Here is a 17,508-nt window from a genome sequence, read left to right as displayed (position 1 = left end):
CACTGATTTGGAATCCCAAAGAAGAATGTTGACGTCATACACACCACCAACAGTGCCTTCAAGAGCCTGCTGGGTGCTGCAGGAAGTACCCTAACTCTACCTGTGCCTCAGACAACCTTTTCTAGTCATTCACCCCAGCAAGAGCAGCACAGATATCAGGCAAAGGATACACCGAGCCCTGTGAGCTGTCCACACTCAGCTAGTTCCCAATTCCATGGGAGGTGTGCTCTGCCCGCGACATCCTGTCAATCACATTCTTCCCGCTTGGCGCTCATCTAAGCCCTTGGCATTTTGAGCATGGAAGCCATTTACTCTAAAGGGATGATGTCAAAGCCTCTTGAACAGGGCATCCTTGTTAAAACCAAGTGTTTGATGACTGTAGAGCTAGCCTATGGTCACTTAGATGAGAACATGAAAATGTACAAAGTGCTATGAGAGGTGGGGGGAGAAAGAGAGACAGAGACAGAGAGAGATGTTATCAAATTTTTGCTACATGTCAGACTTCCTGTGTGCCAGACAATATCTCCCATGTTTCTACAAGAGAGTTCTAGTCATCATTCGGCTTCCCAGAAGAGAACAACTCAGAGAGGCTCCTAACTCTCCCAAGTCACACAGCTCTCAGGATGTAGGCGGCAGTGCCTGATACTGAATTGCTTCACAGTAAGTAAACTTTAGCCTCTTCCTGCATTGTCAGATGGCACTAGCATCAGGACCACACCCTCACCCAGCATGGCCCAGGGGTGGGAAATGTCATGCTGCACACTTGCAAATGTGTCACCTTGGGGGTCTAATGCAGTTAGGACTCTTTCTCAGAGTTCCCACACTGAACCATAAACTTAAAAAAATGCCCCCTTGTTTCTCCAATGGGAGAAAAGAATCCAGGATCTGTTTGGTTATAGCCAGAATTTCCTTTGGTTCCAGTGGGTTCTAGTGGAGGGGGAATTAGGATTGTGGATATAATAGGAAGTCATGGCAGGAACTCATGACAGGAACCTTAAGGCAGGAACTGGAGCACAGGCGTGAAGGAGTGTCGCTTACAGGCTTGCTCCTACCACTCACCCAGACTGCTTTCTTAAACAACCCAGGACCACTTGCTCAGGGACCTGTAGCCACTAATGAGCTGGGCCTGCCCACATCAAATGTCAATCGAGACTTGCCTACAAGCCACTCTGATGGAGACATTTTCTCAGTTGAAGTTCCCTCTTCCCAGACTCTAGCTTCTGTCAAGTTGACAAAACTTAACCAATACACACCTCCTGCGGAAAATGAGGCAGACACACCAAATGAAGAAGGCCCATGGTGAGGGTTGTTTTTTTTAATATCAACTTGATCTAATATCTTCTGTACTGGGGGGAGAAAATATTTGGAAGACAGGGAGAGTACAGCCCTTTAGCTTCTGACTTTCAGGAAGAGCAGATATCCCCAAGGAGAAATAACTGACAAGAGGTCTCTTCCTCTCAGAACTCTAAAGCTATAGCCCTGACTGACTCTAGCCTATAGGCAAATCTGGGGAGGGGGTGAGAAGAGATCACTTACCCTGGGACAGTGACAACCCTGCGCACATCTAACTTGTGGTTAGAACAACAGGAGACTTATCTAAAAGCTTGTATGGGTCACATTTGCATCATTGAGAGCAGCCCAAAGGTGGAAAGAATCTTTTTGGCTCATGGTTTCAGAAGGCTCAGCCCATGGCTCCTTGATCTCGTGCACTTGGACAGAAAGAATTGAGTAGCCCAGGAATTGTTTTATATCTAGGTAGACAGGAAGCAGCCAGAGAGAATGGAACTGGGGTTGGGATATACTTTGTAACACAGAGCATTGAACACTCGACCATCATGGCCTGAACTTTCAAACACATCCCCATGAATGACCCATTTCCTGTGTTTGGGATTCACCTCCTCAAGTTCACACCACCTGCTGAGGATCGAGCATGCAGTACAGGAGCCTAGAAGGGTTTCGTATTCAAGCCACAACACAGCAGAAGCCCACTGAGAACATCCTAGGCAGAGAGGCAAATGAGAAGCCCGGACTTATAAAAAGAGCCCTGAAACTCCACAAGAACACATCCTTCTTCCTCCCACCCCCAGAGCAACAGGGTGCAGGGAAGACTCCTGGCTCCCAGGGCTTCAGCAGACCTTGGCGCTCCTGGATAAGATGCCAAATCTCTGTGCCCCTTCTTTTATCCCCCAAACATAGATGTCTCTAACAAGCTCTTACTTTCTTCATTTTCAATCTTCGACCATTCCCTTACTCTAGTCACTAAATTTAGCAGAAAACGCCAACCTCAAAGATTAAAGAAACTCTTAATGGGTGAGAGCGGAAGCCGGGCGCTTGGCTGCTGAAGTCAACTCTCTCAAGCCTCTTTGCTCAGGGCTGAATACCACTGGTCCTCTTAAGGGTAACACTATTTAGCCATTTTGTAGCATAGATGGAGACTGTCAGCTTGGGGGGGGGGTCCCCAGCAAGGCCTGCTGGAAAGAGAGATGAGAAAGATAAAATTCAAAGTCACTTCATTAGTTCCTATGGGCCACTTTGCCAAAAAGTATGGTTAGATAGGAAATGAACGAATGGATTATACACTTCTGTTTAATTCCTATACTCCTTCGGCTTCCACTTTCTGTAGGAAGACAGTGAGACCAGATAATAAACAGGGGTCCCAGAACCAGCTCTGCGCAAGGTCCTTGCCGTCTGGAAATTTAATCATTTCGGTTCTCTGTCCCAGTCTCCTGTTTCTTAGAGGAGACGTTTAGTGACCCCCTCGCAGCTCCCACACCCCATCCGTCCGCTGCCTTCAGCACTAACTGCTCCTTGTGCAGCTCAGGAAAGGAAAGGAAGAACGTCCAGTCTTGGTTTAGTTAGAAGCAAACTTGGTTCTTTAAGAACTTCCCATTATATCCAGCCCAGCCTTCCAAGATGTACCTGCACATTTCTGTGCATGCGATCACAGCCTAGGGGAAATTATTTAAAGAAAGTCTGCTGTAGGCTGAAAGACTCCTCTAGGCAAACAGCCTTCTGGCACAACCAAGAGCTACCCAGAATCTATTTTTTTTTTTTTATTGAAATGGTTGCAACCAGCAGGGACACTCTCTTCCTTTGAGGATGCAGGTGGCTTGCCAGCTGCCAAGTGGGCCCCACAGCTAGTCAGAGCTGGGCTCCAGCCTTTAACGGGCAGTTTCATCTGGGCCTCACAAGGCTACCTTGAGAAGCCAGTGGTATTTGCTTCCCTGTTTTGCAGATGTCAGAGCTGAAGCTCGGTGAGGTTAAATGAGGTACAGAGACTCAAGTCCAACTTTAAAGGCAAACACACCATGCGGTTCTTAATCCAAAAGCGGCGGGGGTGGATTTGTGCTGCCCTGCTCTAAACTGGGTCCTTCAGGAGACGTTTTCGGGATGGAAGAAGTGAGTTGGGATTGGGCAGGCATTCTGGGTGGTGTGGCGCCCCCCCCCCAAGGAGAAGTAAGGTTCTTAAATAGAGACAAGAAAATGGAAGCCAGCATATTCCAGTTGCAGAATCCCCTGTGTGTGTGTGCTCTATCCTAAAGGAGGGCAGAGAAGCTGGAGCAGATCTTAGAAATGGATGCTAATGGCTGTCCATCAAAGAAGTAGAGTGTGCACAGGGCAGCATGAGGGTGGCTGGGGAACGAGTGAGTGGTGAGGAGGAGATAATAGTGATCACAGTGACAAAGGGCTCAGCAGAAATCAAAAGTTCCATATATAAGATAAATGCACAGAGAGATGTAGGCATATAGAGAGATGCAGATGTGGATGCAGTGAATACAGATGTAGGTGCAACCGTGGGTGTAAATGCAGGCACGTTTATGTCAATGCACAGATGTAGGTGCATATGCACACAAATGCAGACATAGAACAGGTGCAGACGCAGGTGTAGATAAACACACAGATGCAGGTTTAAATACATGCTTAGATACAGAAGCAGATGCAGACATAGATGCAAGTGCAGGCACAGATATTGATGCGGACATATACAGACCAGAGATGCCATCATAGATACAGACAGACATAGATGGAGATGCCAATGCAGACAAATACAGATGGAGATGCAATCGCAGATGCAGACAGACACAGATGCAAATGTAGATAGGGACACAGACAGATATAAATGGACATGCAATAGTAGATGCAAGTGCAGACACCAATGCAGACAGATGCATATGGATAGAGATGCAAGAGTAGATGCAGAAAGACACAGATGCAGGTGCAGAAACCAATGCAGACAGATACATATGGATGTAGATGCAAGAGTAGATGCAGAAAGACACAGATACAGGTGTAGACACCGATGCAGACAAATATGGATGGAGATGCAATAGCAGATGCAGACAGACACAGATGCAGGTACAGATACCGATGCAGACAGACACAGATGCAGGTACAGATACCGATGCAGACAGATACATATGGATGGAGATGCAAGAGCAGATGCAGACAGACACAGGTGCAGGTGCAGATAGCAATGCAGACAGATACAGATGGAGACACAGGTGCATAAACATAGACTTAGGCGCAGACACAGATGCAAATGCAGATGACAACACAGATGAAGATGCAGATACGAGGCTCAAGCACTTTTGAAGCCCATAGAGAAAAACAAAAAATATTTGCAGTTTTCCTATCAGAGTTAAACTGATAGATAAATAAAAATCTCTACAGTCAGGAGACACCACCTTGCTCTTCTCACTCAGTACCAGAATCACCTTGGCATGCATTCTGTTCTGTAACGTTGGAAATGAACCATACATAGCTATGAGCCCTTGAGCATGTCACAACCCCTCTTGCCTCTGTTTCTCCTACTCACCAAAGAGGATAACTGCCTGCCTGCCTGCCTGCCTGCCTGCCTGCCTGCCTGCCTGCCTCCCTGCCTGCCTGCCTGTCTACCTACCTAGGTTTGCTATGTGAATAGCCAAAGTAATCAGTCTTTAAATTTTATTATTTTATGGGTATGGGTGATTTGCTTGCTTGTATGTGTGTGCATTGTGCTTATATCTTGTGCCTGCAGAGACCAGAAGAGGGTGTTGGATCCTGTGGAACTGAAGTTACAATTGTGAATAGTATGTGGGTCCTGGGACTCAAACCAGGTCTTCTGGAAGAACAACCAGTACTCTTAACCACCGAGCCATCTCTCCGGATCCAAAATAGGCAATCTTCAAGCAGAGATTACTCTCTTAAATACTTTACATATCATGCCCTATCAGGTCAAAGTTATTATCATACCCCCCCCCATGTAAAAGAAAGGGAAACTGAGCCATGGGACAGCTTCACACCTGCCTGGTGTTGCATAGCAGGGAAAGATTTGAACCAGTATCCTGGACCTATACCACTTTGCTCTAAAGCTTAATTGCAAAGGACCTGACTGGGTTTCAGAAGCTCCTAAAGGAAAAGAACTCTTGTGGCTCCTTGCCCTTGAGAGGCTGCAGAGTACATCAGCTTCCCTGGTGAGGATGAAGCCACAGCCGGAGTTCTGAATGCAGAGACCCATTAGCTTCCTTGGACAAGAGTAAGGCCACAGCCAGAGCTCTGCATGCAGAGTGCATCAATTCCCTGGCAAGGGGAAGGCCAAGCCAGAGCTCTGAATGCAGAGTGCATCAATTCCCTGGCAAGGGGAAGGCCACAGCCAGAGCTCTGCATGCAGAGTGCATCAATTCCCTGGCAAGGGGAAGGCCACAGTTCTGCATGCAGACTGCTGTCAGCTTCCCTGGCATGGGGTGATGCCATAACCAGAATTCTGAAGCTGTTTACCCATGGGCTTGCTTTCTAAGGGTGAAGAAGACAGCACCACCTTCCATCCTCCCAGTTACAGGACGGTCAGGCCGTGTATTCTCTCAAAGCACATCTCTGCTGCCAGGAGCAGGTTTGTCTGTCTCCAGGAGAGAGCGGTTGTAAAACCCCCAGAGAACAGCAAGCATGTCAAAAATAGCAGCACTAGCAGACTGCGTGGCTGCAATTTCCTTTTGAAATGTTGACTTTGCGTTCACCAAAGAGTCCAGGACTAAATGCAGTTCACGCAGCCAGCAGCAGACTGCTTAAGGTCCCAGGATGTTTTCTAAGGGCAGGTGTCTGCACAGAGGAGTCTAAAGGGGGTGTGAACTGCAAATCTTATTAAATGCATGGGTCTGTGGACTTGTCTAAGGGAAATTCTCTCTGTAGTATCAGTGATGAGGTTACAGTTGAATTTAAAAAAAAAAAAATGTTATAAACCTGAGTAGGGCTAGGCCCCAAAGAGGTCAAGGTTAGACCAGCATTAACATTGTGTTTCTGTCTAGCAGGCTTCTTTTCTATCTTTTATTCTGTGAATGAGTCAGTGTACTGAAGAGAAGACCCTCAACCCTGGTGGAGAGCTGGCAGCTCCAGTCCCTCTGCAGGGCCACCACGTAAACAAGGACACGAGAACAAAGAGGGACCGAGAGGGCAGAAGAATCACTTTCCAGCTCAGAGTAAAGAAACATGAAAGCATCCCAGTCTCCAACCCCATGAGGCCCTCAAGCCCAGAGCAGGAAAGTGACAGCATTGAGAAACAGGCTCCCATCTGTCCTCATCCCAGCGGCCTGTGTCTGGCAATATGTGTTTTCGCTCCAGTGTCCTGTGCTCCAGGCCTCATCCTGCTAGGAGGTATCCGTGCAGAGGAGTCTAAAGGGGACGAGGGCTGTGAATCCTTCCGTGGAATGCACGGATTTCTCTTTCTCCCGTAAGTGACCATGACACATCAGAAGGAGGAGGACACACTTCCCTTCCTCAGGCAAGAGCGCACAGTCAAAACCAATCAGAGTTAGACAGCAGTTCCAGCCACACGGTCCAGGGAGTACGACATCTCCTGGGAAGCTTTCCTGGCATCCACAGAGAGATGCAAGGTGAGAGAAATGTTGCCGCCAGCAAAGCCCTGGGCAGGGCTGTGTGCAGAAGGCAAGCCATAGGATTGGGAGGTGTCATGTGGAGGGAAAACCCCAAAGGAAGAAGGTCAGGGCTCTGTGGGCACCAGGCAATACAAAGAGATTAGTTCCAAGGTCTAACAGACCATATGAAAAGTATGATAAACTCCAACCACGTCAATTTAAACCAAACCCTAGAGGATTGTCAGCCCCCATCACACAGGGCTAGTGAGGATTAATGGAAGAGGGTGAAAAATAACTAAACTTAGTTCTTGATACTTGGAGATGCAAGGATTTCATGGTTTGGGGGCTTTGTGGGGTTGCTTTACTTTGAAACGAAGTATAAATTCCTTGAGCAAATCCTGGACCCTACTCCTGTAAACCACAATACATGCAGCACCTGCCCCCTAGAGAACGGCCTGCTGGGTCTTCAGAGAAATGCTAAGCATGTAAATCTCATGAAAGCTTGACAGTTAAAATAAAACAACCCAGCACATGCAACATACACTTACACACACTCCGCACATACTACACACCAAAAACATACACATACCACACATGACATTCATACCACACACATAATATACACACACATACACACACTACACACATGGCCACAGACACCTCACACCACACACACACACTACATACACACTCCACAGATACCCCAAGACACCACACACACACAACAATACATACTACACATACAGCACACATACCACAGAAACACATGCACACACCACACACTACACACACAAAAACTCAACACAGACACTCCATAGAGACCCCACAGACACACACACATATACCACACACATACTCCCCACAGACACACACACCCCACAGAGACTCTACAGACACCACACACATACACAACACACACACACATATCTCACAGAGACCTCACAGACATATAACATCACACAGATATCCTACACACATACACACACACAACTGACAAACATACACCTCATACACCACAGACACACACACTCCTCACAGAGACTCTACAGACACCACACTCACACACATACCACACACACACCCCAGAGAGACCATATAGACACCATACACACAAACACACATACCACATACCACACAGAATACCCACGCATACCATAGGCACATACATACATACATACCACACAGCACATACACACATACCACACACCTCACAAACACCACATGCACACACCCCTTGCCCCCTACTCCCCACAGAGCCCTCATAGTCACCTTACACACACACATGCCACACATTACACATACCACAGACACACATATACACACCCCATAGAGACCTTACACACGCACACACATCACATACACATTCCACAGAGACCCCAAACACACACACCACACACACTAAACACCCCCCACAGAGACCCCATACTACATACACACATACCACATACACCACATGCACACACATACCAACACACACATACCACACCACAGACACATGCCATGCACCCCACAGCACCCTCACAGACAACACACATACATACACACACCACTTCTTGGTATTTTGTGACAGCTGCAAAGAGCAGCTACAGGATAACTAAAGCTGCAGAAGAAAAAGTCTGACACAGATGATCCGCATGGTCCGTCCTTTTGAGTTATAAAACCAGACCCTGTACCAGCTCATGAGAAGACTTAGGTCATTAGGCTTGTGTCTCGCTCACCCGAATCATAGGACTTTCAACACATCTGGTTTAGAACAGTTCTGTCACCCTCAAAAGTTCTCTGGTGCCAGTTTAGCAGCCTGTGTAGAACCCTGTGTGTCTGATGGGCCACCAGGACATCTTGATGCAGATGGGGCTTCACCCTAAGCCCCAGGGAGGGACAGTCTCTCCCGATGGTCTAGTCAGTGAATCTCAGTTTTTCACATCAAGATGTATCCCCTAGATTCTACATCACTGAGAATGGTGTCTTTCCTTTTGCTCTGCCTTGGGGACACAAGGAGCCAGCCAGAGGCTGAGCGAGCCTTCAGTGAGTGCTGAGTAAATATCAGATCTGCCTCGCGTCCTCCAGGCTGCTCCAATTTTCTATGCTCCACCATTATTACTGTTTCCTTGACTCCAATGTCTCTGCAAGGCTCCTAAGGTTGGAGGATCCTCAGAAGGGCGTATTCCATGCTAAATGGCCGAGTAGCTGAGACTCAGATTAGTTATCTAGATATCATCTCTATTTCTGTCTCTCCCCCACACTCGTTCCTCCCTGCCACCTTTCCTCTTTTCTCTGAGCATTTTCATGCTCAAGAAATTTCTAGAAGACATTTTACTAGCCACACAATATTATCTTATTGTGTAAGTGAAGCTCCTCCAAGAACAGAGAATATGCAAGGGAAATATGGTACCCTGAGATGCCAGGGAAACAGGGAACCTTCTTAGCAAAACCCTGGTCCCAGCTCTCCTGTAGTTCAAATCATGGCTCTCACAGTTATGCCAAAATGACTCCCAAAAGCCAAAAATGATGAAGAGGGGGAGAAAGAGAGAAAGAAATGCATGGAAGGAAGACCTGTTTAAGTGGGGAGGGGGTGGGGTAGAAAGAAGAGAATTGGGGAAGAAAAGATATATAAAGTAACAAGGAGAGGAAGACTGCAGAGAATGGGGAAAGGAAGGGACAGAAACAGATGAAGCCAGAGAGAACCCCACAACAATAAAGATAGACAGCAAAACCCTGCTTTAACAGATGCTGACCCCACCACTCTGTCAGGGCACCTACCTCAGGTTCAGGGAAGGCCAGCTGTTCCTTGCTCCTCTGGGATGCTAAGCCGGAGGAGTGTCCTCATTCTAAGCAGAAACTGGCAGTCCCAAGAAGTCCTCTGGGAGCCCCCACTGGTTTAAGTCAGTTGTTAGGATAGCTTGAGCCCACCTTCTTGGGCAGCTGTGATCCTATTCCAGCTGTTGAGACAGCACAGAGTGCATATTCTCTTGACGCCAAGACCGCAACGTCCATGTGGAGGCTCAGACGCAGGGAGGGATCACTGGATAAAATTCCCCACAAAAAAATGAGATTGAGTCACTGTCTGCCTCTCAGCTTCTGCATGACATCCTAGGAGCCACCTCAGAGCTTCTTGTCAGAAGCAACGTTGCTCCCTGTGAGGAAAGGATTTCCCTCCTCGTGGTCTGTCTTAGAGCTGGAAAAAGCCTGCATCTAAGACAAGAAGGTCAAGATACTTCAGACTGATGTCATCCATGTTCTCAAGGCCCAGCCTGGCTGCTGTGGAAGGGACATTTTGTACCCCTCTCTGAGGTCGCCTTTGGAAAGCCTTAGCATTGCTGCAGACTTCATTGGGCAGTTTGTAAGCATTCAAGTTTCTGAAGACTCGGGCGTAAGATGTGGCAGCATCAGGGACCAGATATGGAACCAGAAAAAAAGGTCCCGGCAGGAAGTGTTGAGAACCTACTTCCTCCACATTTCCGTGAGGTCCCGAATCCTTGTCTTAATTCCACCAATGCCTAAACCAATAAAAAGGAGGTGCTCCCATTTGAGAGGCTGGGATGTGTAGTCGATTTTCCCTTGATACCCAAATCAGTAGAGAGAACAGTCTGGAAGGTTGCTACGGCAACCAGAGTCCCTGGAGAGCCTGGCTTGCCACAAACCTTTTACTTTCAGGCATGCTCTGACTTGAAAAGGCAATGTTTGCATAAGGACAAGGACAGTGATGAGGGTAATGATATATACACAGAGGTCCATGCACACATGTCCCCATGATCACCCTCAGCTAGGGGCATCCCTTTGGCCACTGGGGTGGGCTCGGGAGTAAAAAAAAAAAAAAACCACTTTCTTTCTGGCTTTGGGATAGGTCTCTGAGTCTTAAATATCTCTGTCTTTTATTATGTTCCAGGCTTGGAGAAGTCAGTCTCCCAGGTAAAGTGACCTCCAGCTACCAAGTCTACTGCAAGAACACATTCCATTCTGAAGGTAAGACAAAGGATGGAGGCACAGCCCAAAGGGCCAAGGAGAGACTTAGAGATCTAATGGTCTACAATGGCCTAGTCGTAGGCTTTGAATTCAAGGTGGAAACTTTAAGAGACAGGAAGGCAGGATAATAAACTAAAACTCAAATCCATGACCATAACTCACACATTTGCATAGTATCTTCCCCACCTTCCTGGGTGAGTTTATTGATATTCCCCCATGAGGTAGGGAGGGGAAGACATTAATGTTCTCATTTAGTGGATGGGGAAACTGAGGCACAAAGAGGGACTCTGACACCAAAGCTACCCTGTAAAGCTGTGGCAAAACTGAGACTGTGGTCTGTCGCTCACTGGAGTCACAGTGCCTCTCAAGCCAGTCCCCAAGGTCAGTCCCTGGTATGATGCTCTTTGAGAAAATCTTTTTTTAAAAAAGCATTCCCTTCAAAGAGTCTTAAAGCATTAATATGAAACTGAAAACATGGTAACAGTCCTTTGGGGTTAGGAACCGTGCTCATGAGAACTGAGAACAGCACATCACAGTTTATCAAAGGCAAAACGGAATGGCGATGCTACTTGGAGAGGCGGGCAGTGGGCAGCTGGAAGGGAGGGTGGTGGCTTTGCAATGGGAGAAGGTGGCTTGGTCCCAGTGTAAATCACCGAGTTACCTTAGCAGTTAGAGCAGGCCAAATGCTGCTCCGAAAGAGCAGACAAACATTTGCTTGACTCAGCAAAATCCTCTAAGAGTGAGGCTGTCAACAAAAGGACCCTGCGCCTGTTCCTGGCTCCAAACCAACTGTTGTTGCCCGTGGCAGGGGAGGAAAGCTATGCTGGCATTCAATATGTGAAATCACCTGTCTGCAGGTTATAGCTGAGGTTGCTTTATTTAAAAAAAAAAAAATCATCTGCAATCCTAAGTCAGATTCCCAGGAAGAAGAGTGGAGGGGACATTAGACAGGTCTGGGATAATTGGGGATAATTGGCCGCTGTCTGCAGCGGAGTCCCCTCTGCCTGTCCAAGGTGACAGTCTCTGCTAAGTGGCACCTCGCTTCAGATATGTGGTCCAGCCGATCAGTTGGCTCTGGTCAGCCTTCTCTCCTGGCTCTGTAGTTCCATTTTCCAGTTCCTCTGCCCACGAAGACGTTTGCAAAAAGAATATCTGGCTCAGAGAAGGAGCCTTCCTGGAAGCTCAAGGGAGTCGGAGAATCAGAGCAGGAGGACTTAGGTGGACCACAGCCAGGGCCTCCAGTGCCAGATGATTCCTAGAGGAATCCACCGGCCCCTTTGGTCTAGAACTGACCCTCGTCCTTCAAAGAATCCAGCTGGGTAGTATTTTCTCTAATTCCATCCAAATTTAGGCATGAATAACTTTCAAAACTGTGCAGCTTACAGCTCTACCAGCCAGAAGATGGACAGGGCTCGGAGCTAAAGCAGCAAGTTGAATTCTTTTCCATTCTCCGGATTCTGTCAGTGATCAGTGACCAGAAGCTAAGAAGGATTTACAACCCAAAGCAAAGGACGCCAGAGAAGGGACCCAAGTGTAGCTGCGTTCTATTCTATTGACATCACCATTCCTAGTGGTATCACAAGACCCAGGCAAGAGAAATCAGTCTCGAGGGAAAGTCAGGCAGAAATGTGAATCTCATCCACTTGACAGATGGGCATGATTGAGCGGCACCGTTGAAATTTCCGAAATGTCACTACGATGGAGAAACCTCAAATGCTGCGAGGATCGAGCAACAGTCTACAGTCCAGGTATTTGGTCCAGGATGCCATGTACTGGATACAGGGGAAGGGGATTCAAGGTCCTCGGGAACTATGGCGGGAGTAGTGAGCATGTGAAGGAAGCCTGAGAGATGGCTTGCTCAGAGCTCCCGGGTTCCTGCAGGCCCTGCCTGCATGCGTCAAACCTCGGTGAGCATTCTTTTCTCCGCATAAGCTCGATGTGGAGTTGGAAGGTAGCTAGGTCGCCGTTCTCGTGAAGCCTCGGAAAAGTCAGGCTTGCCAAGCCCATTGTCCGTTGCCTTCAGGTCCGGGGTGGGCTGCCCACAAGTGACGTGAGTATACTGGCCTTGCTCCTCCTGCTCCGTCTCTCGGTGGTAGAAATAGTTGAAATTGGAGACAATAACTGGTACCGGTAGTGCAATGGTAAGAACCCCAGCAATCGCACAGAGTGAACCCACGATCTTGCCCCCCACTGTCATGGGGTACATGTCCCCATAACCTACCGTGGTCATTGTCACCACAGCCCACCAAAAGGCATCTGGGATGCTAGGGAAGAGAGAGTCATCATCATCCGCCTCTGCGAAGTAGACGGCGCTGGAGAAGAGGATGACTCCGATGAAGAGGAAGAAGATGAGCAGCCCCAGCTCTCTCATGGACGCCTGCAAGGTCTTGCCCAGGATCTGCAGCCCTTTGGAGTGTCGGGAAAGCTTGAAGATGCGGAACACCCGGACCAGGCGGATCACCCTGAGGATGGCTAGGGACATGGCCTGCTGCCCGTTTTGGCCACTGCCACCACTCACAGACTGCTCGTGTCGTTGCACTAGCTCAGTGCCCAGGGTGATAAAGTAGGGGAAGATGGCCACCAAGTCAATGATGTTCATGATATTGCGAAAGAAGGCTGCCTTGCTGGGACAGGCAGAAAAGCGCACCAGGAGCTCAAAGGTGAACCAGACGATACACAAAGTTTCCACCAGAAAGAAGGGATCAGTGAAGAAGGAACCCCCAAGAGTACTGAATGAGGACGTTGCCCCGGTCCCCACCCCTCCAGGAGGAATGCCACCAGGAAATGCATAGGAATCCTCATCCTCCTCTTCTTCCTCGTGGCTCCCCCTGGAGGCCGGGGACAAGCGAGTCCCACTACCCTCGTTGCTTCCACCACGCCCATCTGCACGGAATTGGGGCAAGGTCTCCAGGCAAAAGATGACGATCGAGATGAGAATGACCAACACGGAGACGATGGCAATGCCTCGGGCGGGCCCAGAACTCTCCGGGTACTCAAAGAGGAGCCAGACCTGGCGCTGGAAGGGCTGGGAGGGGAGTGGTTTCTCATCCTCGCCACCTTCGGGCAGGCAGCCCTCATCTTCCCGGAAGGCCGCCAGAGCTTCGTCCCCCAACTGATAGAAGCGGATCTCTTCCATAAAGATGTCCAGGGGAACGTTGACCGGCCTACGCAGGCGGCCCCCGGATTGATAGTAGTAGAGAATAGCATCGAAGCTGGGTCGGTTGCGGTCAAAGAAGTACTCGTTCCTCAGGGGGTCGAAGAAACGGACTCTGCGGCCAGGGTCTCCCAGAAGCGTGTCAGGGAACAGGGACAGGGTGCGCAGCTGCGTCTCAAAGCGCAGCCCGGAGATGTTGATCACCAGCCTCTCGCTACTACAGCAGCCGCCGCCGCCCGCGGCCTCCGGGAAGTCTCCGGCATCCTGTTGCTCCCCCTCCGGCCCACGGACCTCCCCCGGCGCCGCCAGCGTCAGGGATTTCTCCGATCTCATGTCCCCTTGGCAGTGCGCTCCCTGCCACTAGGACGGCGCCCACGACACGAGCTCCGGAGCGCGGCACCAGCTTCCCAGCTCTGGCTGCGCCCTCCTTTAGGGTGGGGCCCGCGCTCTGACCTGGCGGTTAGGTCGGTGAAACCTGCAGCTGGTCCCTCTGCCAGGCTAGGTCTAGGATGTGACTCTGGTTCCCAATAGCCGCGCCTCGGTGCTCAAGATTACTGGGATGCCTGGAACCCGCAAACTGTCGCACGCGTGAAACTGGCTGCCGGAAAAGACGCGTGGCTTAGCTCCTGCTGGTGACTGAAGCTGGGCTCGGGGACCCACGGGTCCGCCCTCCAGACCTACTGTCTCTGTCCAGGTCCCGCTGTTCTTTTCCAGCCTTACAAGACCCTGGGTTGCCGCTGGTACCAAAGCGCCAGATGCGCCTCCCTCCGGCTCACCAAAGACTCCTGCCCGGGCTCGGCCTCCGCCTCCGCCCTACGTCCACCACCGAACTAGGTCTGGCCAAGGTCGCGGTTCCAACCTCCACCTTCTTCCCAGGAGCTGATCCACAGGCCTCAGGACTGCCCTGGGGCTGCCCCAGCGCCGGAGCGCAGGGACCCACCTCCCACCGCTTCAAGCCTTGGCTACACCCGTAGCAGCGACAGCAGCAGCAGCAACAGCAGCAGCAACAGCAGCAGCAGCAGCAGCAGCAGCAACAGCAGTAGTCTCAGCTCTCCGCTCTGCCCTTCCTCCCCAACACTCTCCAAGTGACGTGGCAGGCCCCGCCTGCTGCCCCCTCCCACCCCACTCTCACATCACACCCCTTACCCAGCCAGGGGCTGCAGCAAGCCTGGATGCTGGGGAATGATGTGTACATTTGCCTCCCCAGCAATCTTTCCCGCGCTCTCCTAGCGCGCCTCTTGCTTTCTCACATCCACACGCACGCCCCCACCCCCACCCCAACCACACTGCAGTATCCTAATAACACACCCCCTGCATCCTTCGCATCTCCTCTCATTTCTGTTTACCGGGCTGACCTGCGCAGTGTATTTTCTCAAAAAGAAATCACCCCCTGGCCCAACACACCCCTCCCCTATACACAGCAACTGACTCCCCTCAATAGCTTTTTAATGAGGGGCGGGGATATTCCATGTTTTCTATATCCATGAAGACACATTTGCCAATCTCAACCTCTACTGGGAGTGGAGAAAATGAAATATTTTTAAATATCTTGAGAGCTTTCCATTTAGGCTGTGTCCCAATGTTAATTCCCCCCATAGACTCACTTTTGCAACCTGGAAGGGTGGGGCTGCAATTCTCTTCATGGTATAGGACAGAAACAGGGGAGAGAAAGCCTTCCCATGTCCAGTGTGCCCAGCGAGTGGGAAACCCTCTCACGGAGTCCTGGGAACACCCGCCATTAGCTCCCATGAAAAGAACCGAACCAGAAGATTGTAGTATTAAAGACACACAAAACACAGGGAATCGCAGGCCAGAATCTTTGCTCCAAGCCTCCCTGGGGGAAAATAGAATTCTATAATTTATATTTATTTTTGTCAAGAAAGGGGAAGGAGGATAACTGGAAAGGGGGTACATCAAAATGTGAGTAAAAAAGCTACAGCTAAGTTCAATGAATCTAATAGACATATTTTGGGTGCTTCACCAGAAAGCTAGCTTCTACCTCTAGGCCATGTTACAGTGGAGACTCATTTGGCAAGATATGGATGGGGCAAAATAAGCTATGAGGGAACCTATGCCTCTTGCTACGACTTTCCTTGAATGCCAGAAAGGTTTCCCACTCATTGTGCTAAAGGCTTTAGACTGTTTCCTGCCTAGATCGCAGGGATAAAGATACAGGTCACTTGGCCTTGACTTCCCTGTGGCCAGAGTGGATTGGCTGGCAGCGGCCAGCATTTCTGTGCAGTTGCTTCTTCATAAGGACGAGCTTCAGAAGGCTGAGGATGGGAGCTGCACATAAAGATTCTCTCCAGCCACACGATGCATGTGTGTGTTCTTTGCCACAGGATACACACAGACTGTTTCAAAAGCCACAGCAGGCCACACAGCAGGCACTCCCGGAGGGATGAGGCAGAGGAGGAAACCAGAGCTCCTGGACCTGTGCAGAGGAAATCAAGTGGGAGGAAGATAAGAAAGAGGCTGGCTTCAACACCAAGGCACTTCACCTTGTGCTCTGCTGTGTCCCTCCCCAGGCCAACCAGACAGCAGCCTCTCCTTTTCTTATGCTTGGTCTCCACTCCCTCCCCTCCCCTTGCACAGCTCCCTGAAGGGTGAGGGATCAAGAGCAATGCATTTACCCAGTAGATAGTTTTCCCATTTACAGGCTATGTAATTAAGCAATTTAGGCTTCACACAAAAGTTACTCCTTTCAAAGAAGAATAAAATAAAATAAAACAACAAATAGCATGTAGGAGATACACTGCCTTGTCCTGCGTGCTGCGGTTATCTCCTGTGTGTCCACTCACTCACCCATGATTCTTTGGGTTTTGTTTTCTAATTTTTATCGTGAATTATTCATTTGTATGTTTGCTGCCCCTATGATCACATTCCCCCAAGTTGCTGTCCATGAGATTAGTAACATCCAAACAGAGCTATGGGAAGAAGTTGCATTCTTCTAGAGGATGCACCAGGATCTAACATGATGGCGGACACCCATTTGAATACTCCCATTAAAGTGGCTGGCACTGCCTGCTGTCCAACAGGCAGAAGTCTGGTCTGTGGTTACCTTCACAACAGACATAAGGCTGGGCCCCTAGAAAGGCTTCGGTGTGCACTGGGAGGTTCCCTTGGGAGGCAGAAGCCATTAGCAAACTCATGAATCAGACTTCTGTTTTTAGTTCTTTTGTGAAACAGACTCACTCCCTGTGCCTAGACAGTTCTTCTCAAGTAGGCAGTAGGGATGACTTTTAAAGACTCACACCTTCAGAAGTGCCAGCTCCCTGAAGAAGGAAGGCAGGAGGCTCACCTTTCTCTATAGACACTGTGTTGCTACTTCCAGTGACAGGTAGTGGTTATTTGATGTTTCCTCCACCATTCCCTGGGCTCTGATTTATTTCAGCACAGACCGTATGCTTATTGTGTCTAAAATCAGACATCTGCAATGACCATAGAGGTCAGTCATTTATTCAATTAATCACTAGCTGAGCAGCTACTCTGTGGTCACCGTGGGTTCAGGTGCTGAAGCAGTTAACAGTGAATACATTCCAT

General features: G+C 49.3%; 1 protein-coding gene across 1 annotated transcript; it reads right to left on the bottom strand.

Moving 5' to 3' along the window:
• Positions 1-12,707: 12,707 nt before the first annotated feature.
• On the bottom strand, positions 12,708-16,271 carry Kcna6 (potassium voltage-gated channel subfamily A member 6). Its single transcript, XM_057785530.1, has one exon. The coding sequence runs from the start codon at positions 14,296-14,298 to the stop codon at positions 12,709-12,711; it is 1,590 nt and encodes a 529-aa protein (XP_057641513.1). The 5' UTR covers positions 14,299-16,271; the 3' UTR covers position 12,708.
• Between the last annotated feature and the right edge of the window lie 1,237 nt (positions 16,272-17,508).

Source organism: Chionomys nivalis, chromosome 1 (assembly GCF_950005125.1).
Source record: "Chionomys nivalis chromosome 1, mChiNiv1.1, whole genome shotgun sequence".
NCBI classification, from domain to species: domain Eukaryota; kingdom Metazoa; phylum Chordata; class Mammalia; order Rodentia; family Cricetidae; genus Chionomys; species Chionomys nivalis.
Note: the sequence above shows the minus strand (reverse complement) of the source record. Positions and strands in the feature narration are given on the sequence as shown.

Bases quoted from the DNA above. Each gene is read 5' to 3' on its own strand.
- Kcna6 (XM_057785530.1), bottom strand. From the start codon at position 14,298: ATGAGATCGGAGAAATCCCTGACGCTGGCGGCGCCGGGGGAGGTCCGT.